The following is a 27,346-nucleotide window of genomic DNA, read 5'->3' on the forward strand; positions in this document are numbered from 1 at the left end:
TGCACTGAAAATGTTACTTAAGTAAAAATATATAAGTGCAATCTGGAAAATATATTTTAGTCTGAAAGGTAAATGTACTCAGTGCAGAAAAATTGTAGTCATTTCAATAAAAGGAAAAGCAGCAAGTCCCCATTAAAAAAATCTGGAGCCATGAAATGTTTTTGTATGAAAAATGACTTAACTGATTATCAAAATAGTTGCCACCTGTATAAACCATATAATAATCTAGATTTGATTAAGTAATATTCATGCATTTTTATGTTCCTCAAATTTGAAACTTTCCTTGCATTGGACAAAAAGATTTCTGGATTGTGAAAACAAGATGTCTTTCTTTTCTTATCTTGGTCAAAGTGGTTCTGACCACTAAAAACAAAAAACAAAAAAACCCCAGCAGAAATAAAAAACATTGTTGAATCCCAAAAATCAATTGGTACTTACAGAATAAGAACAAATCATGGATATGAACCAAAATAAGAGAAAATATGCTCGTATATCACATATTTATCTGTATAAAGGAAACAAAAAAACACCACATGGCATTCAATGGATGTTTTATTGAAACAGTGTGAACAATGAACTGCATGGCACCCACGCCTCTGTATCTCCAACATACTACTTGGTCCAAATCTGCTCCTGTATACTATTATTATTATAATTTTTTTTGTAGTACACAACCTTCACAGTGGGTCCTGCTATCTGATTTCGGCTTTTCCTTTAGATTGATATAAAATCTGCAGAGCACCATTTCATTTCTACATTCATATCAACAATTAAAATGCAGAAATATTTCCAAAACACGACAGATTTTGCAGGTATATAAAGCGTATGAATGAAACCTTCCACAGATCACAGAACCTAAGCCCAAATGTGCATTTAAGTTATTACAAAACATGTTAGAAACAGTCAGACAACAGAACATACTGATTTATTGATGAATGAGAATAACTTGCAGCTGATGTGCAAGAAAATGTATTTTCAAACAATACAACCAAAATGTCACACAGCTAACAAAGGTCTCTGTATGAATTGTAATTCGGCAGTAAACTCAACATCCAGTGTTGAATAACTCACTAATAAAAGCACTCATGCTACCTTGTTCTGACCACCGTTATGAGCTGACACATGGAACAGAGACGAGGCAAAAAGCCTTTTTAACTGTACAGAAAACAGCTGATTTAAGTGACTGTGTGTGCATGCAAATACATAATGCTCTCAGTTAGATTTTTTTTTTCTGTAACTGACTAAACAGTTCTGATAGTTTGTTTTCTGACATCTACCTTTGGCAAACGTTCCTCATCTGTGTCACTGCAGCTCTTCCAGAGAGGCGGCACTCTACTAGCGTCACTCTTACGTAAGGCAGGTTGATTTGAAGAGCACTGCCCTGTACAACACAAACCAATGGCTGGAAATGTTGCACAGATGACATGGATTTTCCTAAGAAAAGATTTGGCTCAAAGGGAGCGCTGACATTAATAAAATCTGAAAACATTATCCTCTAAGTGAAAACGTCACAACACTGGGCGTAATATCGAAAAAGAGCTTGTTCCGTTGCATAGAAAACTTCTACAAAAAGGAGCAATATAACAAAGCACAAACATATACAGCTTACATGTGAGCCTGAGAGATGAGTTTCCAAACAGAGTCAGGGACAAATCTAATTCAATTTACACGACATTCCTTCACAGAATGATTTCTGATTACTTAAGACACACTTTAATAAATACAATATCTCTTGTAACATCTCTAAGCTGAAATAAATTTGTCCCGAAACTTTGCTACAACTTTATGGTCCAACTGTACACGACTGAAATGCCTGGCTGAGTAAAAGCGGGAATCCAAGATAAAACTGACACACACAGGAAATACTTACAAAATGTACTTATAAATCTGAAATTATGAAGGAACCTACAGAGGTCGGATGCGTCTAATGTTTCACAATGTAACTCCCCATGATCCCTTTCTGTAATTTCAAATCTGTAAGCAATACAAAACTCCATGAGTAAGTGGTAGTAAAAGATAACAAATTACCATCAAGGTATTAACAGCTTAACATTGTAAAACAACGTAAAATAAACACTAGCATATAAAACAAAAGGCAACAGATAATCCTCCATTTTCGAACGCTGAGGGTAGTGTAGGGTTGTGTTTCCAGGTAAAGGTGGGGACGGGGGAGGGAGGGTGGTCCCTTGGCTCAGCGTGAGAGCTTCTGCCTGGCCACATCCAAAGAATCAGAGTAGCCCGACTCTAGTGTAGTGGTGGGAGTCCTAGGCCTCAAAGCGCTTGGGGCAGACCATGGGGGCGACGAGGGTCCACATGTAGAGGATGAGACAGACCCAGCAGGAGGCCATCTTGATCCAGAACACTGACCAGCTCCCGTCTAACAGCGCCTCGATCCTGTGGTTATCAAAACTGCAAAAGGAAGCACACAGTGAGAGAAGTGAGCAAAGACACCAAGACTCATCTGCAGCTAAATGTTCCACTGTGTAAATTAGCTCGATGCTAACTTTTGTCTTGCTTCTTGATGTTATTTTTCTCCAGCTGACAACAACACTAGTGAGGACAATGAGCGTGAACCAAAATACTGAACCTGCAACAAGCTGAACTATGCTATGAAACTGGTTACATAATTGAATTCAAGGGTTTTTTTTAATAGCCATACACAGACTAGCACCTCTGTACATTTCAGAACTTCTCTGCCCTGACTCTAACACACAACGCCACTTAGATCCTCAGAACTGCTTTTAAATGTTCAACAATCCTGCATGGTATATCTTTAAAGTTAGGAATGACATGTCCCTCGTTTTTAGAAGTTGTCTAACGTGCCCAGTCAAGAGCTTGTTGTAGTCAGAGGATGTTTTGTGTAGACAGCCCCAGAAATGTAGCGAGGACATTTCTATCTCGTCCTCTGTACAAACTGCTACCTCAGTCTGCTCATCCACAGTAACTGGATACATGTACATAAGCATACCCATACATGCCCAAGCATGGCACCACAATCAAAGAATCACTTACTGGAACCAGTTGGTGACGGTCATCATGACATAGAGGGATCCCAGGAAGAACACAAAATGGAAGTAGGCGTAGCTGTAGACTGTTCCCTCTCTTTCATCATACACCACGTTCTGGCCTCCTCCAGTCTTCTCCTCATCATAGCCATCTGAAAAACACACAACATGATGCACAGAGGAGGAGGCGGGTGAGTGACAGTTTAAATATGAGAAAATGCCAAATAACACTAACTTTGTGATGTGAGCCAGGAGAGATATGTGAGGAAGTCCAATGTCATTCTGTCATTCTTACTAATTTTTATTTTATGTAACTCCCAATTAGGACCAAAGCTAAAAATTATTTTCAAATGATTGAGTTATTGAGTAAATTTAGTCTATAAAATGTGTGTACATTCCTGGTTGTTATATTTGCCAACACATACATTTTGTTTCCAGCAGGGGGCAGTGTCAGCCTACCCATGATCCCACATAGCTGCTGGTCCTGCTTCACTGTGTCATACTACCCTCCTAGTAACAGTGACATCATCTGTGTTTGCTGACCAATACTTTCTCACCATCCTCAATCTGGCTGAGGAATAGCAATGAGCATAGCCCCTCTGTGTGCAAACACTTCGTCTGGGGACATATGCATACACACTGAACAGGCTGGGGAGGCAGAGAGGAGGGAGGAGGGAGGGGGGAGGGGGGAGAGAGAAATAATTTGACTTTCCTCACCTGTGTCATCTCCAAAACAGAAACAGCAGCGAGCTCTCTGCAGGACAAAGAAAAACACACAGGTTATCACTGAACAGGAATAGACACACACACATTATGTCTCTTGGGTACAATTTGTTTAATTTGATATGGACGTCTAATTGGCAGTGTCTGGTCAGTGGGTTTTTCAAGTCCTGTTAATCTGTTTAACTGGTGTGTATATTTCATTACCACACACACCTATTGAGGTCTAAATATTTGTGCGTTTACCTCAGTCTCTGGCTCACTGTTCCTACAAACTCGGAGCGCTGCAGAGCTTCGCCTGGTGGTGGACGTCAAGCTACAGGGAGGGTGGAGAAAGAGATAGATGGGGGGAGAGAAAGGTTGTAATTCTGTCACTATGCATTTTTCCATTAATTTGCAGTTTCAGGCTGCTGCACAGTCCAATTCCTCCCTCTTCAGGGAATGACCACAAGAGACATGATGCCTCCACTTGATGGGAAACACATGTGAACAAACGCAAAAAGCCATGGTTCTTGTCCCTCACACCCTCTGCTTAGCCACAGCCAATCATGCACTGCCTCTCCAGAGTCAGAGCCAATCAAAACTACCCTGTCTCTGTCGCTACAGTCTGCCATGAAATACATCACTTTTATTTTATTCCACATTGCTCATAACAGTGCTGCTGTTAATGGGTTTGGATTGTAGCCTTCACTTAATCTATCAGCTCTTTAGATTTAATGATACAGCACTGACAAGAGATACGGACACTTGGCTTGTATTTGTGACATTGAGGCTAGGAAACAGGAAAAGCAGTGTGAGTGTGTGTGTGTGTGTGTGTGTGTGTGTGTCTTACCAAGAGTAAAGGACACAGCCAAACAGGATGACAGTCCCAAAAGCGGTGACAATCTTCTTGTCGCTCTCCGTCCCAGAGTTGAAGGGAAACACACACACGGTTGTGTTCACACCATTTCTTTCCACGACTAGACAGAAAGAGAGAGCAGACAGAGATGGATGAGGCTAAAGAAGAAGCAGAGGGGGTATTGTAAGGAGTAGGGAGATTGTGAAAGATGCAGTGAGCGTGTGTGTGTGTTTTGGCACGGCAGTATTGAGAGGAGGAGGGGAAGGGAGACTGGAAACAGTACAACATACAGTAAGTACAAAAACACAGACAGCCTCAGTAACAATAAATAGTATACTTTAGTGTTACTCAGAAGGCATGAACTGATATTAAATATTTATGGTAAGGTTATCTTTACAGTAGTATCTCAGCATAGAATATTATCTTTACAGCTACTATGGAAACAGGAGCGTTGTATGGAAGGAGACGTACCTCAAACTACAGTGATTTGTTTTAAGAACCACAACTTCCTCAAAGTTCTCAGTCTCTTGAGTGTAACACAACTTTTCACAGAGCAGATGTGCACGATACTATGTTCTGTTATTGTAGCATTAAACACTTGACAGTCAAATCTGTGTCCTCAACCAGAACACAACAGAAATAATGATGGGGTTTTTTTTTAGGTTACTGGCAAAAGGTGTTTCCCTTTTCTGTAAGTGTCTGTTTCACTGTGTCAGTTATTAGTGGTTTATTTTAACCACATGACATTCAACCAGTATGTATCACTACCTGTGCCTTGGAGGTTTTGTTTTTGCTTTTGGTCTGATTGTCTGTTTGTTTGTCAGCAGGATTATGGAAAGATTACTTGCTCAAATTTCATGAAACTTTGTGGAAAGGTGTAGCATGGGCCAAGGAGGAACCCATTACACACCTCTCCCATCAAGATAGAAATGTTTCATCATAGGTTAAAGGTGATCAATCAGAACAATGTTAGTTCTGCAGTTCCCTCTAAAGCCATGTTTCCACCAAGCAGTCCAGTTTGAGACACATTCCAACAGTTATTTTTTGCATTTCTGTTATCAAAAGTTGTCGATGGTACTATCAGAACTGTTCAATTATGTCCCATTTTTTCGTCACCCCTCTGTTGAGGTATCTAAAAGGTGGAGCTAGAAACCCTACAATCCATTGACTGGTCAAGAGAGAATCTTCACTCTTGTTCAACAAGGTCTCAATGCACAAACCTGCTATTTTTAAATATCCCATCGATTGTGAAAGAGACAGTAAACATTCCAGCCTTGTTCTAAAAATGTTGGCGTGCTACCCTGTTCCATGGACGACCAACATGGTGCAGAAAATCCTCTGCATCAGACATGAAGAAGTACAGCAAGAGCTATACGGAGCAGTGACACAGCTATTAGCGTCCTGTAGGAACCCTTCCTGCATTTAAGAGAACTGTCTGTGGTGGAAACACTAAGTAGATCTAGGCTTTAGGTACATGTCCATACCGCTTCTGCTCCAGTTCTAAGGGTACTACATTGAAAGTATTTGGGGGGAACGCAGCTTAAGGGGACAAGCAGACTTAAACCATGCCAGCAAAATGCCCCCCAGGTTTTTCCATTCATTTGTCACCTTTCTGTTTATATTGATTATGTTCCTATTCCTACATGTAACAGTGGGTCACTGCAAGAGTTTTAAGAAGAGCAGCTGTGTGAATGTCAGCCTTGTAGTTTGACTACAGAGCTGTCATGTTTTACATGTGGTTACATGGTTTGCTGCGGCATTATTAAGCCTCACCCTTGTCTTAACATAAATCATACCTGTTGATCTAGCCTCATACCGAACAATGGCTGTAACTAATAAAGGTTATCTGTTCATACTCACTTTCTTTTGGTTTGCTGGAGAAGGCTGAGAAGGTGAGGTACATGACGTACACACTGATGACTCCCGGCTGCAGCAGGCCTGATGTGGGCTGCACTGCAGGGACACAGAGATGAATAAAGGATTTAATCATCACTGGCTATACTGACAGATTCCTGACTTGGTGTGCATGCATTTTACAAAATACTTCTGTGTCTAAAATGACTCTTTGTGATGAGCCAGGAAGCTTTCTACAAAAGGCGCCTGAATGCAAATGCTTGAGTTTTCATTTCTATTACACAGTCAAATGAGATCATGTGTTTGTAAGTACAGGTTCTCACGTTTCTGAATGCAGGGGGAGATGGCCAACAGGGAGACAATGAGACACAGGCTGCCGTTGATGCCCAGGAAGATCTTGTTATATAAACAGGCCTCGGGGTCGGTGTAGAACACGGCCATGAAGACTAGGGCTCCTACTGCGATACTGAACAGCATCAGAGTCACGAAGGCCAAAGCTGCGTACCATAGACGATTATACGTGACACCTGAACTCCTGCAGACAGAAAGAGAGAGAGGGAGAGGGAGAAAGAGAAAGCAGACAGCAGAATGGGAAAACACAACATGAATTGGGATAACGCAAATTTAGGAAGAACAAAAAAATCAAGTGAGCAGGGAAAGAAGCAAAGTAAACAGACACAGGAGTAACATCCCTAAAGAAAAATTCAAAGAGAGAGAAAACAATGTTGGGTGAGTAATTTCTGCACGCTGAGGAGACGAGAAGACAAGTTTATGTATGCTTAAGAGCTTTCACATTCATTTTACTCAGTCTGGAAATTCAAGGTTGTACTAAAAAAACAAATAACGAGAGTACAAATGCACATTACAATACACATGGAGAGGTTTAACTTTACTACACTGGTTACCAAACCATTAATCAAATTTGAATCAATCTGCTGTGGCATGTGTGTCTGTGTGGGAAGGAAAGGGGAAACAAAGTGCACACTCTCAAACCATATGCATCCTGTGAATCTGCACCGGCTCGGCCAGCTGCCAGACCTCCCCTCCACCCACGAATACACAGAGCTACATGACTCCCTCTTTCCAAACTTTTTTCAGCCCAATAACCCCCGAGAAGAATACGTCCCACCCTCTGAGTTTCTCAAGATCAAATAAAAAGCAGTGCGCCGCTCCCATTTGCAGGGCGTCCGTGCTTACGTAAGTGAGCCGGAATCTTGAGTTACTGGGACAAAAGAGACGAGCGGAGAGAAGACATGTTGCTCTCACCAGTTTGTGTTCCATCTGTGTGCAAACTCCACCAACAGCATGAGCTGGATGAGCAGGAAAATGAACCCGCCGGCTGCTCCTACGTAGCGCCACACTGTGGCATTGAACAGAGGGAGACAAAGGTATATTGTCTTAGAGATGACGAGAGCTTACAGCAGATTTCTGTTGCACTTTCACACTGTGTGATCATCTGAACTACTGAATAAATGGCAGGGTCACTTTAGAAGTTTGTGTGGAAGGCAGTGTGTTTGAGTGAGCTTAGAAAATGATGCAGCTCACAATACTTGTTGCTTCCTCTTATTTGTCCCTGTGCCTACCCCTTTTTTTGCCACCAATGAAGTGGATACATTATTGTTAAATTACCTAAAACAAAATTACAATTGCCAGCTTAATAAAAAGATTACAGTGCTGCACATCTACTATTGAGTGTCCTGTTTTTACCTTCCAGAAAGGTTTCCTCTTTCGGGATGAAGAAGCCTCCAGCGCAGCATGCCACCAGAACAATAAACTTCAGCAACCAGAACCTGACATTCAAAGCAGTGATAACATTAAAGGCTGCACATGAGAAAAATGAAACACACAAGGAGGAAATAACACAGAAAACAATGACTTCCAACAGAACAACCTCAATGTGACTTTGATAGTGTTAGTGAAGAACAATGTAAGATACACATGTGTTGATTAAGAACATATAGAAGAAGGAATCCAATAATACTCAGGAATAAATGCTGCAGGATAAGATCTGGTGTTATGTTTACTATAGGACATTACCACACACATATACCGCTTCTTTTCTGTGTGTACGGCTCTGTTGTACCTGAAGTGAACAGTGTCCTTGGAGAGAGTTTCATTTGTATGTGAGAAACTGGCTTTGTAGCTGTTCCCATGACAGTTATCAGTAAACTGAAGGCCTCACTTTTCTCCTGCTGTTTAAAGTCTTAATTATATTACGTCACTGAATCTGTTCTTCTTTGTCAGACCTATGGATGACACTCCAGTGTCAGAGCTCTGACCTTTCAGCTACAATAAACTGACTCTGTTATGACTCATTACTCTGCTCTATCACTTTATTAAATTACACAAAATACAACTTGATATTTTCACTTTTTATTTATTCACTTCTGCCACCACATTTACGTCATAATTATGTTCAGGAAAACTATTTGGGGATCACTTGTCACAGTGCAGGATAAGGCTGTTTGCTCACGGCATCTTGTGCTTTACACTGTTTATACTCTGAGGTACTGAATGGCTGCATTAAAGAATACTTTACCCACTAAATAATCACTTGTATATCAATTACTCCCTAAGGTGCATTAATTTTGGGAAGCAGAAGTTTTTCTCACATGCCTCCAGGGTGAACAAAGAACACCAAAACTGAGAAAACTGAGAGTTAAAGCAAAGGGGGAATCGTATTTGACAACAGTAAAATCATATCAAAACTTCTGTTTACAAACTCTCACACAACTAGCGCGGTATAATCATAGTTTCATTTACATTTTCCCAAAAACCCTTACTATTTAAAACTTCTCCACATAAACAGTCTCATGCACAGAGGAGCAGCACATCTGCTCTGTTTATACAAACGTTTTTTAAATATTGTGGTTCAAGCAAAATGCATGTGTTTGGGAAGTAGAGCATATGACTGGATAAATAAGACTATAATACCGCACAAGTTGTGTGAGAGTTTGTAAATTGATGTTTTTATATAGTTTTGTTGTTGTATCAAGAAATTTTGCCTTTTTTTGTATTCTTCGTTTTGAGGAGGCATGCAAGAAAAATGTTTTCTTTTCCGTACTGAATGTAACACAGGGGAAGTAACTGACAAATAAATGATCATTTGGGGGATGAAGTATTCCTTTAATGAAAAGCTGCCTGAGTGTAACGTACCTACCTTCAGTTAAGTGTGTGTATTTTGTGTGGCTTCTGCTTTTGTGCTCACAAATGCACAATGTTATGGTTCCAGCTAGATATTATGGATGAATGCAAACTGTTTGATGACTGCCAGGATGACAGGTAGAAAGACAGAGGAACAGAGGCTTCTTACCCGTTGTGCACGGCCGCCCTGCAGCCTGTGCTGCTGTTGACTCGTATGGTGAAGACAGCGAAGAAGAAGAAGAAGCAGGCCATGCCGAAGCACACCTTGTATACTGCAGAGTAGCCAACCAGAGATTTGCAGTTCTCCCCTGCATTCATCTGCTCACACAACGCACTGTAGAAGGGGATCTAATTGATAAAATCACAAAAACCCAAAACACTTTGATTAGATCATTATGCTGTTGAAACCCCCCCAACTCTGCTCATGTTTGTCTAGTACGCGGCCTCAGTGAAAAGGCCCAATAGCGTCTATTCTGAACGTCACGCCTCTAAAGGAGCAGAAAGAGAGAACAGGCAGCAACAACAACCCCTCTTTCTGTCCATGAAGCCCTCTTTCATCCCTCGTTCTCTACAGGCTGTTAGAGGGGCCTTACAACTAACTGTCAGTGTACACAAACAAAAGACACAGATGAATAAATTAACCGCCTTTTGTCAGCAAGTCACAGGGATTGGGAAGGGCGAAAAGAAGAGGGTGCACGAGCAAGAGCAAAAGACCGGGAGATCTGTCTTTAAATAAATGTCCAAAATGTATTTCAACCTACAGTGAGATGCCTAGAAAAGAAGAGTGAAGTAGATAAGGACTTTGCTGCAGCCTTCAACAGGAAATTGGAAGTGCCTCAGTGGCTCAGTGCCAACAGAAGAGACGGCCTTTGAAATGATAAGCACAGAACGGAGGCTCAAATATCTGTTCCCCTCGCTGATGCCCCCTGACTGTGGAGATGAGAATCAAAGTCAAATGCCAGAGCTGCTTTTCACACAGAAGTCAATTTTTGAGAGAACTACAGATCTTTACTGTCAGATAATAAATGGTTTGAGTCGGCTTTACGAGCTACAGGCAGAGCATTTTGATCCTTGAGGTTGAGCACGTGGGAGAGACGCCAGCGGATTGAGTTGTCATCACCTTACTATGTTGCACAGTCCAGAGCCAGATCACAACATAGAGTAAAAAGCCCATTTTGGAGCTTTTGTCTAATGTTGAGGACCATATTAGCATGTCCATGGTGTCGTGATTAAGAGGGAAGGGGGCCGGCTGTTTCAGACAGCTGTAAATCTCTTGAGAAAAGACCAGCACTCTCATACGCACAATGGCTGCTCTCTTAGCCGGGACTTCCCACTGTGCTCAGTGTGCGACTGGCAGTGTGCGTGTATATGTGTATGTAGTATATGTGTGTAACTCAGCAGGCTTTGCGTGGGGCTATCAGGGGCCATTTTGTGCCTGGATGGGCCTTTTACAGGGTTGTCCTCTCACATGGAGACGCACAGTGGGGAGTCATTTTAGTGCTGTACAGTAGACACTGGAGGAGGAGGAAAAAAAACAGCAGAGGAAGATTGGTGGAAAAATATCACTGTTGTCAAATAGAGCTTTCATTTGAGGAAGCTTGCAGTCATTGCCATAGTAACACAGTCAGCTGACAGTATTCTCCCCAGCCATTTGAGCCTTGTGAATGCTGATACAGCAACTACACTGTAAATACTGTACTCTGAAACAGGGACATCATTTCTCAAGCTATCAGTATCAACTCAGACAAAGAGACGGCAATGTATCACAGTACATCACAGTGTATTTCAGTCTGACACACCCGGATAACTTTATTGTAGCAGTGGCCTGTCAGCTGAGTTGGAAATTCTCAGAAACAACCACAGAAAGAGTCTTATAATAATTCTGTATTATATGATTCAAAGAGGCAACTTGGGGGAAAGAAAATACATGAAAGCCATGGGGATCAAAAGAGAGAGCAGCAGGCCTCCTGTGTATCTTCTCCTAACTTCAGAGGCTAGGTGGGCGGTTAAAAACAAAAAGCTACCAGCCTGAACTCCTACCTCCTCAACTGTGGCCTTACTACTGTGAAGATACACATGGGATCCGCAGATAAAATAGTGGGGTTGCTGCTTTGCCTGAAGCAATGTTATAAATCTTTAATTTTGCCTGTTAGCAATGACAAGGTAACACCGGTACATTCTCTGAAATTTTATTCTATTTATTACACTGCAGAGCCAAACACAAAAGTTGGCTCACCTGACAAGAGAACATCCAATTTTAAGAAACGTGTGGAGAGTGTGTAACCTACAAATGCACTGTCTTTCCCTCTCAGCTCTGCTCCATGTCAGCAAACCTCATTTTATGTACAGTTGCTAATGTCTACACAGTGAAGCCTGGGGAGAGAGTATAGACGTAGCGGTAGGCCAAAAAAAAAAAAGGTCACAGCATTGAAGCTAGTGTTGGCTTGGTTACTACAGCTTCTCAGCCGACCCCCACTCCTCTATTCAGTAAACTAGGCCATTCGCAAAACAACGACGGAATTAAGACTTTGGAGCTGTGAGCAGACCTAAAATATTATTTAAACGTACAAAGGCTAGACGGGGCATACACAACTTATTTCCAAGAAAATGTGAAGATTATTTTGTCTTGATAATCAACGTAAAAGTTGTGTCGCTAGGCAATCCCATTCTTTAAATCAGAAGAGAGCACATTGTCTTATGTGTTACTGTGCAAAAACAGAAATGAACTTCAACCAAAAATCAATGTACCTACCCTTACTGAAAAGACGATTTTGTTTGAAATGGTGGGTGGTGGGCGGCATGTGCTGAAAGCTTGTTAACTCCTCAGAGAGCACTGGGAATAAGTTAACTTTGTTTGGGCAAGGTGGACCTCAGCAGAGTTACGGTTCTGCTCTGATGCCTGGATGAGATCAATTATACAATAATATGCTCTCAATCATAGACCCCTACAAGATTTGACACTTACTCAAAATATTTGTCCTGTTTATACCTGTGATAAACATGCCTGATTTCAATAGAGAAAAATCAGGAATTTTTAAATAATCTTACTAAGCAACACTAAGAAACTTCTATTTCCCTACTGTCAGCAGTAACTGGCCTACACCCTGTTCAACTGGTGACGCCCAAATCATAACAATACTACGCCCATTAACTGTACTGTGTGTCATCCTGGCCCTTAAAGGATACTTCCCCCACAAAATGACCATTCGTAAACGAATTAGTCAGGCCATATTACCTTGAATTCGTGAAGGAAACTTTGTTGAACATATTGATTTATTGATTAATTGGGAACCACATTTAACAACAGCAAAACTATATAAAACATCTTTTTACAAACTCCCACTTGCAGCATAATCCAAATATATTTATCAAGTCGTATGCTCAGGACACACATGCATTTTTGCTAAAACTTTAAAGTCTGGATTTAAAGATAGCATTTTCAGTTTACTTTTAAATAGTAAGGTTTCAGCAAAAATGCATGTTTTTGGGAAGTGCTGAGCATACGACTGGATAAATGAGACTTGGATTGTACTGCATGAGCTGTGTGAGAGTTAGTTAACAGATGTTTTTGATATAGTTTTGCCGCTGTTAAATGTGGTCCCCAATTAATCAATCAATCAATATGTTTTTCAAAGGAGTTTTTGTCATGAATTCAAGGTAACACAGCATGAAAAATGTATAAACAAATGGTCATTTTGTAGGTGAAGTATTCCTTTATGACCCCAATAAGTCAGCAGACATGCTGCTACCAACACAGCTGCAGTGAACACAAAGGAAATCACGACCATGACCAACCTGAGCTGATCATCTGAGTAGATTTCATCATAACTAACACCAGTCTGTCATCACTGTGCTAAGGAGCACTTATCTGTAAGGGGCTTTTAGGACTGAGAGTTTCAGAACCACTTCACTCACGTAGAAAACGTCGATGAAGAGTCGTGAATGATGAAGAAGATCTATGGGGTCAGATCAGTCTCATAATGAATGAACTCACGCAGGGTTTTTCACGAATGCACATGCCCTGGTTCACAGTTGTATTTTGGACTCACTAATGCACACGATCTGTTTCGCAAATGCACACACTCTGGTTCACAAATATAATATTTATGCAAACTTGTAATATAAATTCGGAAATGCACACGATCTGCTTCACAAATATTATTTTGAGGCACACTTGTAATATAAATTCACAGATCATGCGAATCGCTGAATGTGCATTTACAAACTGCTTCTCATTTGTGAACCTCTCTACATTTGTGAGAGAAATCTGTGTGGTGAATTTTGAGACTCCCCTGACATCGCAGGTCAACGAACGTCACCACTGGCTGATAAATCTGTCACTCAAATTTATGATTCTGATTGACAGATTCATCAGTTAATCAGGTGTGTACGCTTTCAGCCAATCGTATGGCTCCTTACATTTTCTCCACACTTTTAAACCAGTCGCAGAGCTACTGAGCTACTGTTTGCAGTGTTCAAATGGTGGAAGAGACATGGATCAATCTCAGCCTGTAAGTAACACATTTATCTTATTATCCCCTCGTTGTAAATCATGCAATGTTATTGAATTATAATGAGTTGAAGCGTTCTGCTTAGCCAAGTAACATGTTTGAATGAACATAAACTATGAATACACCCTATGTAAGGAGCCATACGATTGGCTGAAAGCGAACACACCTGATTAACTGATGAATCTGTCAATCAGAATCATAAATTTGATTGACAGATTTATCAGCCAATGGTGACCTTCGATTCGCATGATCTGTGAATTTATATTACAAGTGTGCCTCAAAATAATATTTGTGAAGCAGAGCGTGTGCATTTCCGAATTTATATTACAAGTTTGCATGAATTTTTTTATTTGTGAACCAGAGTGTGTGCATTTGCGAAACAGATCGTGTGCATTAGTGAGTCCGAAATACAACTGCGAACCAGAGCATGTGTATTCGTGAGAAACCCTGCGTGAGTTCATTCATTATGAGACTGATCTGACCCCATAAAGATCAGTCAGAATGACGAAGCACCAGTTGCTTTAAATGTAAGATGTTTGGTTTGCAAGAAAATCAGAGGTATAATTAAGAAAATAGAACTGCAAGATAAAAAACTAGGAGTATGCTATTATCTGATTTAACAGCTGTCACATTTTGAGTAATCATTTGTATTAGTGTGTATGTAGTGTCCTCACGGTGACTGTCTCCTAGCAGTTAGCAAAGGAGGATATTTGTGAGACAGGATAATCAAGGTATTATTCCACGTGCTGATTTCTTTGCCTTATTTTCGGGATCACCTATAGGTCAGCTGCTAATCCTTTTTTCCCCACCACAAGTCAACACTCCACCTGCATCACTGCAAACTGAGACAGCAGGAAGATTTTCCACACTCACTCTTCATTTAAAATGATGCTGCAATGGAGCAAAGATGAGAGATTCAATCTTCTCTCTGTGCTGTTTATTCCTCTCCACCGTCTTACCAATTACACCTCAGAATTCAAACTCTCCAAATATGTATCTGTAAGGAAAAATGCGTGTACATGTGTATGTTTGTTGATATTTTGTTGTGTGATTTATGTACTCACATGGTCTCTAATCTCCTGCTCCACAGTGGGGGACATCATGATGACACAGATGATGGTGACCAGCAGGAAGTAGAGGGCGTACATGACACGTGTCCCTGTGGACTGTTTGATCTTGGGGCAGCAGTTACAGCAGCACGAGCAGGCCGCTGAGCCGCAGCAGCAGGCCAGCTGCACACAAAGAGGACAATGGAGAAAAGAGGGAAAGAGAAAGATGGGGAAAACATTAGCATATCAGTTTCACAATTTTCCACACCCTAATAAGCCATCTGATACGGACATAATGCATTTACCAAAGGTTCTTAGATAAGGCAGGCCCGAGTTTTAGAGTGCATTCTGCAACCATCTCTGTTGGCTACAGAAGCTTCTAGTGTTGTCATTAATACCAATTTATCACTACATGTTGATGGTTTTTAAAACTCGTGTTCTTCAGTATTGATACACCTGTGCCAGCTGTGCTTTCTCACGTTCTCTTATTGGTAATGGTGTCAAATATCAATATTTTTCAAGTTACTATATCAAAGTAGCAGATTCCAGTATTGTGAAAACACTAAAGGCTGCACTTTGATGTTCCTTAAAGGAAGGAAACAAAGCAAACAATAATCTCCCAAGAGCACCGAAATGCATTTGACTCAAGAAGTCAAACATTTACTGACTGCAACAAAAGTTTTTTAACAGGAAAATATATTGAACGAGAGCACTGGACAAAAGATAAAAACAGATATACACCTGAGGGAGGAAAAAAAAACTCAGTCTGAAATGTGAACAACATCCTCCCTTTACCCTCAGACCTTCAATTCAGTAAATGCGAACGCCACTAAAATAGAAGAGAAAACTATAACAGGAAACGAAGGGAGGAACCTCAGATGAGCATGTACGGACAGAAATAGAGGTAGTAAAACACAACAGTTGGTTAAACCTCAGATGCCAGAACCAATGAACTGAGACACCTTAAGGTGGTTTTTCAACATGTGTCCTCTTTATAGAACACTATAAAAACAATACCAATCCAAGTTTAAAGTTCAGCGTTAAGAGATGGGACTGTCCCACAGTTACTTTGGTGTTAACAGATACGGTCAGTTCTAGCACTAAATGCAACACACATAATCCTGTAATTACAAAACACACATCTCACCCCCCGCATGAGACTGTCGGGGCCTTAAGCAGCTCCTTCAGTGACAGACTGTGACACCCACAATGAGGGAGCGCTACAGCAGGTCCTTCATTCCCACGGCGGTCAGACTTAGTATATAGTACAACATGATGAAACACTGTTGTCTCTATTTCCATCGACCACCACTTTTAAACGACAGCAACTTTGTACTCGAGTTTTTCATATCATGGATATTATATTACACTACACTGTATTATGCTACACACCATGTGTCTATTACAATTACAGTGTAACCATTCATCAAGTATCTGTATAAGTGAAAGGTATATGTAGTGTGCTGTTATTGTTATTTGTATTTCTTCTATCTTGTTTCATTTTTATTAATAACTCTTTTTTCCTTTGCCTTCATGCTGCTGTGACGTGAATTTCCCCAAGTTTATCTTGTCTTAGCAAAAGGTGCATGGTTAAGCACTTAGAGTACAGGATCTAACGTCTTTTTCTTTTTTTCCATACTTCTTACTGCAGGTCTGAGCAGGAAGACACAAGTGTGGCAACTTCCTAGATATGGAAAAACTTGCAGGAGAAGACACCAGCCTGACAGTGTCTTCGCTCATTCATGGTTTCTATCACAAGAGACAAATCCCTCCCCCTCCTTCACAGCAGCAACCCTTGGTTGGTGAAGACAGTGAAGTCTTGTCCGAAAACACACTCACACACACACGAAGTCACTCACAGAGGCCTACTCTGTTTCTTCTGACAGGCCCTCAAACAGGGGGGCAGCCTCATAAAGACAGGCCCTGTGTTCTATTTAGGAAAGAGGAGGTTTTTATAATTATACAGTATAGCGTCTTTCTGCAGGCACCCCACCCTGCTGTTGTAAGCTTCCTACTCCCCAGTGCGCAGAACACACACTGCTGTGGTGAGAGGTGAACGTCTGTTGTGGTCTACAGTCGAGGTGTGGTACACTGTAAGGCTGCATCGGTGCGCAGCTGCTGGAGGGCTTACACGCAACAGTTTCTTTTGTATGTTCTCCCCTTATGGGATGCAACACACACTTTGGTAGTGATAAGGTAAAGGTGGTGTGGCTACATGCCAAAGCTAGTCTGACCATGGGTGAGCTACAGGAAAAACTTGTCTCCAGGTGCTACTGTGGCCTTAGGTGAGAGCATCAGGGTAGGTGTTTTAGAGAAATTCTGTCTACTTTAGATTCTTGTATAAAAGTCTAAATCAAAACTTCTGTGATTTTTTTGTGTGTGTACACAAGAGAAAAGGACTCTTTCACAAAATCATAAAGTTCTGAATCTCTCATTCTTTTTAACATCTCACACACAAACTTCACCTTCAAATCATTAGGACACAACATCACCCTTAATAACTGATTCTAGCTGGTTGCTGAATACACACACACATAGGCGTTGCTATCTATCAAGCTCAAGGTGAAAAAATGAAGAAGTATTTTAAGAATCTGTTCCCCAGTTTCTCAGAGCAAACACACTTTCACTTTCATGGCACTTTTCTTGCTTACTGGAATCTCAGTAAAATGTTCCTTTTACTTAACTCTTACAATATTAACCTTTTAGCTGTTAAGTCACAATTTATTTTCCACACAGGAGAACATGAGCAGATGGGCAATGACTTGTCAACAACTAGCCGACCCATCAACTGAGGGTGTCATAGCTGTGAACATAAACATTTTATGAAAGCTGACTAAAGGCTACAGTTGCTTCAAAAGGGAGCACCAACAGGTGGATTCTACAAGCAAAATGTATTTTAAAAAATGTGTGTCAACAAAATGGTTCCTCTCCTGTGACTGTATTGAGTCTATCTGTATCCCTGAAAAACATTTTTCCCCATTGTGCTTAATCTTCTTACTGTGCATGTTGTTCATGCACCTTGTAGCTCAAATTATTTAATGTCTTAATATTTGTAGGGCATTTTAAAGGAATTTTTCACCAGTAACAACAGCAAAACTATATCAAATCTACCTTTTACAAACTCACACACAACCTGTGTAATATAATCCAAGTCTCATGTATCCAGATGTATGCTCAGTACTTCCCAAACATGTGTATTGTCACTAAAACATTAGGATTTAAAACATGTCAGTACAGTCAGTCTCATACATGGCCATGTAGCATGCCAGAGCATGCATGTTTGTTTGAGCTCTGCTCAACCAGAGCTAATACACACGCTTAGGTCATGTGACTCATAGGTGAAGTGTTTCATATTGCACATTTTAGCAAAAATGCACAGGGAAGTGCTGAGCATACGACTGGATAAATGAGGCTGGTATTATACTAAGTGTGAGTGTGTGAGAGTTTGTTAATTCATTTATTGAGATGGTTTTGCTGTTGTTAAAGGCGGTCCCAAAGATTTCACTTCATGAAGACCATTCACCATTTTTTGGATTACTGGCTCACCATGAAGGAATGCAAGAAAAATAATGTTTTCTTAACGAATTCAACATAACACACCCTGAGTAACTGATATACTAACACACAACAAACTTAAACTGACAGGATATGAGGGTAGAGGTGCGAGGGGAATGACATGCAACAAACATCCCCAGCTGCACTGCATTGCAATTACATTGTCAGAGTTATAAAATGAAGTCCAGGACATTCCACCTTGTAGCTCAAATGTTTTTTCTTCAGACCTATTAATGCATCTGAGCAAGACTAGCTCAATTTGCCTTTCAGTCACAACAGTAATCTTAGCTCTTGTCAGTGTGTGTTTCCTAAGCTGGGGTCTGTATTCTGGCCAGGGTGTCCTGATGTAGTAAAGCCAGTGTGCAACATCGTCTGATGTGTTGCGTTCCGCTCCAAATGCCAGTAATGTGCGGTATGCTGCAGACTCGTGGAACCACACAAGGCACATGGTCAGGAGGATCAAGCTACTTCTCTGCCCACATGGCTCGGCCTCTCTGTCCAGAGGTTTCCCCAGCTGTCAGTCTCCTCTAGATGAACTTGCCTGAGGCTCAATAATGGTGACCAGCAGCCTTCCCTTTTCTGATACAAGCTGTGTGGTGTCAGTTAGCTGGTTCTCTAAACAGATTCCTATGTGAAACCAAACTCAATTATGCTTGTGCTCAGTTCTCTTTAAGAGCTGAGAAAAACATTGCGGTGTCTGGTGCTCTTGTTACAAGGGGTCGACATGAATGCAGTCAAGAACAAAACAATTAACTGAATCTTTTGGATCAGGTAGCCAGCAAAGGAACCCATCCTTCATAAGAAAATCTGGGTTAAAGCCCTTGTTATAGTACGTGTTTGTCTTGCTGTAATGTCCTTGAGACAAACTGTGGAGCTCTCCCAACCCCACAAGTTTATTTAAGCATGCGTAAATAGGTCAACATACAAGGTTCATGTGTAATTCTGTAATGCAGAAATAAGCACAGCAGAAAAATAGGTCAAAGTATAAATTTTACCTCCTCGTGCTATCTGGTTATGGGTTATGGGCAACAAACACAAAGACATCTTTGATGCTGCTTCAAACAAAAAGAACGAGGCCAGTTAATTCCCAAATAGGATTTAAAAGTGGCATTTTAACATCCACTTGTGGAAGTGGGCATTGAGAATATGCGCACACAATTTACCAATGTGTGAGAGACCACTGTGGATTTAATCTAAGAGAACATATGAAGAGAAATTCTGCCTTCAAGGCTTCATGTGCATATTTCTGCTTCCAGGCAAACTAAGTTTAATGTATGTGGCCCCTGCTCTCCATTTGACTACACACAGCTTAACAGGATAAGCTCTTTTTTTGTCTCCGCTGCACCCACACGTCTTTCTCAATGGGCGATTAACTAACCACAACAGACTGAGAGTAAGCAGGAAAAAAAACAGGATGATTTAAATCATGAGGGTGTTTAGATTTCATTAGTGCGGGGGTGTTTCACCAGCGGACTGCACACATTGAGGGGGCAACGGTAAACTGCAGCAGAACTGATGGGAGGGAGGGGGGGCCAGGAGAAGGGGAATGTCTCAGGGAATTCCACCGTACACAGATACAACAAGAGTATCCATGGTAACCAGCGCTGACCCTACCCACTTAATAGGGCCATCTACCCCCAGTTCCACTGCCCCCCTGCCCCACCAGCATGTCGACAGGTGGTCGGCGTGTCTGCAGCGTTCACCCCTGCTTCAATATCAACAGCAACCCCCCACTCGTTTGTCATGTTGCTCTCGCCCTACGTCCCAAAGATCATCATGACATGCTACAGCTAACATGGCACTTCAACCACTTGCTAGGTGCACCCTGGTTTAGCTTAACCAGACTTCAAATAAACCAAAACTCCCACAACTCTCCACTGAAGGCACCGAGCGTCACTACAGTGTGAGTGTGGGACTCTTGAGAGACAAAGACTTGTCTCTTTCTCACTCAGCCTGCAGCTCTGTTTCACTCTCTTCATCTCATTTCCTCCATCCTCCCCCACCGTGTCACTTGGAGGCTTATTGTTGTCATCTCTTGTCCTTTTTTCTCTTATTTTCTCCTTTTCCCCCCTTTCTTTGTTGGCTTCAGCTGCCCTTTACCCTAAATCGCTCCCCTGCTACCCTCCAGCTGTTCTAGGAGTCAGGAGAAAGACAATATTGCTCAAAGCACGAACACAGGACAGGAATCAGCTTTATGTGGAGAGGATGGACAGGACACAGCAGTGAGAATAACCTCAGGAAATGAACCCAAATGCCATTCGAAATGAAGAAAGTAGCTCCAGAGACAGAATTAGTCTGTATGACACTGGCTTGTTAAACAAGGACTCTGACTTACAGCTGGATGCTTAATCAACAAATGTGATCCAGTCCCACATGTAGACGATCCCGAGACCACATCTGTGAGCCGTTTATCAGAGGGAACATTGATGATAATTACAATGTTTTCCCCTCCTCCATTCTCCACCACCTTATTATCCTCAATCCGGCAGTAATATAAAAAATTGCAGTATTTAACAAACAGGAAACAGCAAACGTAGCCTACATTAAACACACAGGGGTAAACTCTAGAGCACATAGCCACACTGACACAACTGCTTACGCAATACAAACAGACCAGTCGCTAAATAGGTCACCCAACATATCACAGTATGGTACAGCAAAGAGGACTCAGGAAGGGGGACACAGATACAGAGCTAATTAAGGGTTTTCTCCTAAAAGAAATCAAGTAGCCACGTAGATGTGACAACAATGCTTCCACTAGTTAGGAAGTGAGGATATGTGACAAAATCTGGATGGAATACCCATAAAGTGGTACATGTGGCATTTGTGATGGGAGTATTTTGGCACCAGACTACAGAAACAATCTGTTTCTGCTGTGACACAGATTTCCCCTCCAAAGATGAGAAGAGAGGGAAAAACTTTGATCGGCTGATTTGAGATGTTGACTTTATGTTTATCAGTGGGGGAAAAAATAATTCTCAGTGGAGACATAAAGCAGCACAGACATACATGACTCACATCTGAGATGAGCACAGTCAAAACAACTTGACTGGGAAAATGCAGCATAAGAATTTCAATGGCTGCATCCGTGGGAGTATAAACCTGAGGTAGATCCAAACCACCAGCGTGACTGTTCATTCATTCATCTGCTACATTCATCTTTAATCTCTGTCCTACTTTTCTTTAGTGCTTTCTGCCTTAAAGAAGTAGACTATGCCGTTACAATGGCTGCTTTAAAACTGAGGGAACTCCCTGTTAGTTACAGCTTAATAATAGTGGCCACTGGATAAAGCTGACCACAATGAATCATGGCAGACCAACAGTTCAGTCGAAACTGTAGACACACCCTCTTATCTCAAATTTCAACATTGCATAGGGTTGAAGGCAGCAAGGAGAAACAAGCAGAAGGAGAAAAAACTAAAACAATGAGACACATGGCAGAAACTTTCTCACACACAAAAGTTCGGTTGGCCCAAGCTCCAGACCAAGACCTACTCCACTTCCCCTTACGTTGTGACTGACAGCTCTGCTATTGTCCATATAGCTAGGCAGCTGTATACACACAGCAAAAATGTATCACTGCTCTGTTTCCTATACACAAAGGGAGGGCTTTGCTTCACTCTTGGCAAATACAGCCCCTAGCTACAACCAACAGAGAGAAACTTAAGTCCAATGGACAGAAAGGAAAGAAAGACAAAACTGAGGTACAGTGAAAAGCTGGAAAACAGCGCAGGAATGAAACAATACAGCGCAGACAAAGGAGTCAGTCACAAAAATAACCAAGGGAAACAGACCAAACAAGAACAAAAGACAGTCAAAATACAAGGCAATATCAGATCAACAGGCACAGACTAATCCAACGTCATGCTGTGTTTACCCAAAGGCCTGTGTCACTTCCCTAAGTGTATTGTTTACTAGTGTGATGCTTACAGTTTCACAGAGTTGCAAACAATATCCTGGCTGCAGCCTTACAGTAAGCTCACTTGATACTAATGACACCATGCAAAGAGTTGGCTGGCATTTCACACAATTACATCAGCACCTTCAACCCCTGCACAGAAGTACTTAACTACAGAGACAGACAGGGGAGATGTGAGAGAGAGGAGGTTGGGGAAGACGTTATCGCTGCCGTATGACAGTTCAGAGGGAGACAAAAGAGATGAAAGATTGCCAGTGATGTCCCTGTGGGAAAACAAACTCCTGCTGCTGCTGACCACAGCGAAATTCCTGAGGGGAGACTGAAAATAGCCGACGTGTCTCGCACGGACACAGTTGGCCGGTAATCCTAATCGTATGAATGACCCTGGAATTTAAGTTGTTGGGGACTGCTACAGATGTTTGTAAACTGTGTTCACTTAGGCTTTTACAAGTCAAGTGATTTTACAGCTCACCAACAGCTGTTTTTGGGATCCCCTGCCCCTGAGAGACATTATAGCCTCTGTGCCATGACCTCAGCAACAAGCAGTCAAACCACCTGATGTGACGTGTTTGTGTGAGTGTTGCTCATGAACATTTGGTGATAGTTTCAATGATTTTTGTTTAAATGGGAAATAACATTTTAGACAGCTAGCATTCTTAAGAATTGTAGAAATCTTTTCACGAGAAACACAATGTTACACATAACCTGCATCAGTCATGGGATGACTATTTCAAAAACTCAAACAATAAATAACGCCCTTCTCTACCATTCCCCGTTATCAAATGCCTTTGGTTATCTTCCACCACCCTGATAAAGGCAAGACAGCCAGAAATGTTTGGTGATTAAAGCATGGTGCACTGGGGAAAAGTTGTGCAACAGGCCAGTGTGTAAGTCCAACGCTTGATGTCTTACTCAAGGATACTTTATCAGGAAAAATGCTTGCTGGACCAGTCTCTAGTATCCTCTAGGTCCTCTAGACTGATGTACCCTGCCAAAGTTCCCTGTGCCATAGCTGTGCTGCTTGAAACACCCACATGGATTCAGTCCTGTCCCACACTCACGGCCAACGCTTGCAGCGCTTTGGACGAAACTCAACACTGAGCTAAAGCCTACCCCCTATCCCATCACAATATGGCATACATCCCCGATCCCACTGAGAAATTACAAGTGAGCTGCTCCCACACCATGCCTGCTCCTCTCTCCAAATCTAACCCAAACAACACCCACCCTCCGTTAATTTCCACCTCCTAGCCAGAGGAAATTAACAGACCACACATCAATTTGGGCTACTCTAAACCTCAAGAGGGGCACATATATGCGCACTCAAAAAGCTAATTACAAGTACACACATAAATAGAGATGGCGACAAAACTGAATGGGTGTCTGTGACAGGGATTAGCACTCCACCAGCACAGCAACACAAAACTGATTTTATTGTTTGCCCTTCGTTTTCTCTTAATCCTTCCCTGTTTCCATCATCCAGTCTTTGAAAGGAACAGGAAACAGAATTGAGCTCCACTCAGATGAGAGATGTGTCCGTGTAATTAAATTCCTGACCAGACTGGCTCAGCAGTGGTAACCCTGTGGTCAAAACAATCTGTTGGATGAGAAAAGGGCACTCAGCGCCGAAGAAAATCCTCTCTAACTTTACATATAAACCACAAGCTGCCTGTATTTTCAAAGGAATTCTGCAACCTCTTATTACTGGCAGCCCTTGAATAATTCCAACAGTAAAAACAGCAACCACTTTTATTACTGACTAATGTGCAGAATATTTTCTTGAATGACTGATAAAGCCTTTAATGTATAAATGGCAGATAATGGTTTTGTCCAACCAACAGTCCCAAACACAATATAGCCTAACTCAAATTACTATCATAGAGGAGGGCAAGAAAAACAAATAATATTTGCTACCCAAAGGCTGGAATTAAATGTTGACATTTTTGCTTTAACAAATACTAAAAACAATAAATCAGTCATTCAGTTAGACTTTAATAATGATCAAAATTATCAATTAATTTTCAATACATGATTTTTTGAATTATTGTTTCAGCTTCAAAAGTTACCATGATATTTCGTTAACATGCTACTATAAGTAACAGAATCTTGCAATTTTAATATACCAGTTTTTCACCAACAGTTCATTACAAAAGGGGTATATAAGATTATTTAATTCCAAATTAAGGCTGTTTGGTATGAAAAAAAAATTATATTGTGGTTATTTTGACAGATTTTGCAATACGATTTGCAATTTTAGTAGGAATGATAATTTTTGCATTTAACTGTCACTAAAAAAAAATATAAAAATTAGCAAACCAAACAAGCTTGTTTCCTTACATCTGGAGTATGATTTGTGCGCCAGGGCATCTATGTGGTACCACAGTGCTTCATTTATAATGCTGTGACACATTTTACTTTTGTTAAAAAAAAATGCAGCTCCTGCAATTTGGATACTGCAGTTGCATATTATGATTTTGATTATATTTCAATTGATTGTGCAGCCCTATTTGAAATAGCATAGTTTTAATAGCTGTGTGCCTTTTACATGTAATTCTGCAACTTCAAAACTGACTTCAAACATCTCAGAAACAAACAAACAAGTAGGCCTATTCATTTTATGTTTACAGGGAGTATACTGTATGATGTAGCTAATTTCAAACATTAGAACTTACTGTTCATAACCAATTCAGAAACACACCAATGAAACCTTAATGTTGGTTTCTATAGGCTAAGGTTAGCCTTGTGTGACTGGTATAGGAAGTAGCTAGAAATGGGATTGGCCTGAAGTTTTTGAGCTGGGGAGCAAGATGTTCCTCAGTGGTTAGAAAAGTGCAACTTTGCATTACTGAAAGGGAAACAATGAAACCACAATGAGGACTCATCTCTCGCTGCCATTGTACAGACACAACACGTCTAAGCCCTGCTAACCCACAATGTTTCCATCCAACACATCTGTAAAAACACAAGATGACGTTACTTGTGATAGCGAGTACCGCACGTTGGCCGCTCGCGCTGTGTGCTGATGTTGAAGCTAACGTTAGGTGCCTCGTCTTTCTTTGTCTCCCAACAGCTGTGGCGTCACTACAGTGAAGTTATTCAGTCGTTTCAGTGAACGAATTATAACATGTTCATATTGTGAATGAATTATGGTGGCTGACAGGAGTCACCACGATGTGAAATAACCGCTGAGTCGCGTTAGCTGACAATGAGTGCCTACAGATATCGACACCAACAGTAAACAAGACTGACTGAAGTCGACGTTACACCAAACGTTAGCATACAGCTTCACTGTAACGTCTCATTGTGGCGTTTACAACCGTCACATTTAACAACAACAACAAAGCAGCGGTAAGTCAGAGTAGTGTTCCTCACCTGCGAGATACAACACGGGGTGCACATTTTGAAGGGAGACAATAAATAAAATCCGATCAGGAGAGAGACGAGCTGGCTGTTTGCTCAGTCGCTTTCTTCTTCCTCCACATGAAATCAGCAGCAGCACACAGGGAACAACGCGCCTGTCCTCCTCGATCTGCTCCGTCCTCCCTCCTCCCTGCCTGCCTGGCCGCTGTGGCGGCCGCTGTCTCTCCTCCTCCTCCTCCTCCTCCTCCTCCCCCCTCCTTATTCCTCCCTGTCTCTCCTCCCACAGCACATCACCAACAGAAAGCCAAACACAAAGCTGTGTTGCCTCTGCCACAGTCAGGGAGCATCAAGAAGTGGCTCAAACCAGATGACTAAATAGGCCATGAAAGTTTAATTACAATAAATCTACACACACTCTAAGGTTACAGTGTGCTTTCATTACAGATCAAAGCCTGTCACACAGCCACATGTCACACAGATTAAAATCACTGCCCAGAACCTTAGATATTGGGAATATTAAGGAAATAAGACATTTTTACAAGAGCTATTTCACACTATTATTGAGTCAGTTAGAGACAAAGGATGAGAAAGTACCAACATGGATGGATCTCTGAATGGGCCAACCTGGCACAAGCCCAGAGGCCTCTCTGGCCTTCACCTGTATTAACCATGGGAGACCAGGGAGACTCAAATTGACTACAAAGTGATGCATAAGGAACTGCAGAGAGACACAAAATAACTAAACCGGGGCCAACACAACCACAGAGACAAAAAATGACCAAAAGACAAAAACTAACCTCAGAGAGACACAAATATAAGTCAGAGAGACACAAAATTACCCAAGAGAGACACAAGTGTACCTCAAAGAAACACAAGATAACTACAGAAAGGTGCACAACAACCATAAAGAGACACAAAATAACTTAAGAGAGACACAAAATTACCTCAGAGAGCCATACAATTACCTCAGAGACACAAAATTACCTCAGAGAGACCCAAATTTAAGTCAGAGAGAGACAAAATTACCTCAGAAAGACACAAATTTACATCAAGGAGACACAAAATTACTTCAGAGAGACACAAGTGTACCTCAAAGAGACACAAAATAACTAAAGCAGGGGCAAAACAACCTCGAAGAAACACAAAATTACCAAGAAAAAGACACAAAATTACCTCAGAGAGCCACAAATAACCTCAGAGAGACACAAATTTAAGTCAGAGAGACACAAAATTACCCAAGAGAGACACAAGATAACTACAGAAAGGGGCAAAACAACCTCAAAGAAACACAAAATTACCTCAGAGAGCCATACAGTTACCTAAGAGACACAAAATTACCCCAGAGACATACAGTTACTTCAGAGATACAACCTTACCCAAGAGAGACACAA

General features: G+C 41.3%; 1 protein-coding gene across 1 annotated transcript; it reads right to left on the reverse strand.

Moving 5' to 3' along the window:
* Nucleotides 1-534: 534 nt before the first annotated feature.
* On the reverse strand, nucleotides 535-26,175 carry serinc5 (serine incorporator 5). Its single transcript, XM_050051339.1, has 12 exons — nucleotides 25,968-26,175; nucleotides 15,137-15,304; nucleotides 9,731-9,909; nucleotides 8,125-8,207; nucleotides 7,684-7,777; nucleotides 6,741-6,952; nucleotides 6,424-6,516; nucleotides 4,558-4,684; nucleotides 3,972-4,041; nucleotides 3,723-3,759; nucleotides 3,013-3,157; nucleotides 535-2,409 (listed from the first exon to the last, which is right to left on the reverse strand). The coding sequence occupies exons 1-12, from the start codon at nucleotides 25,992-25,994 to the stop codon at nucleotides 2,265-2,267; spliced, it is 1,380 nt and encodes a 459-aa protein (XP_049907296.1). The 5' UTR covers nucleotides 25,995-26,175; the 3' UTR covers nucleotides 535-2,264.
* Between the last annotated feature and the right edge of the window lie 1,171 nt (nucleotides 26,176-27,346).

This window comes from Epinephelus moara, chromosome 8 (genome assembly GCF_006386435.1).
Source record: "Epinephelus moara isolate mb chromosome 8, YSFRI_EMoa_1.0, whole genome shotgun sequence".
Taxonomy (NCBI): Eukaryota; Metazoa; Chordata; class Actinopteri; order Perciformes; family Serranidae; genus Epinephelus; species Epinephelus moara.

Bases quoted from the DNA above. Each gene is read 5' to 3' on its own strand.
- serinc5 (XM_050051339.1), bottom strand. From the start codon at position 25,994: ATGTGCACCCCGTGTTGTATCTCGCAG. The intron at 7,778-8,124 runs GTAAAAACAGGA...TCAATGCCACAG, and splicing joins AGAGGAAACCTTTCTGGAAG to TGTGGCGCTACGTAGGAGCA. The intron at 4,042-4,557 runs GTAAGACACACA...CCCTCCCTGTAG, and splicing joins GGCTGTGTCCTTTACTCTTG to CTTGACGTCCACCACCAGGC.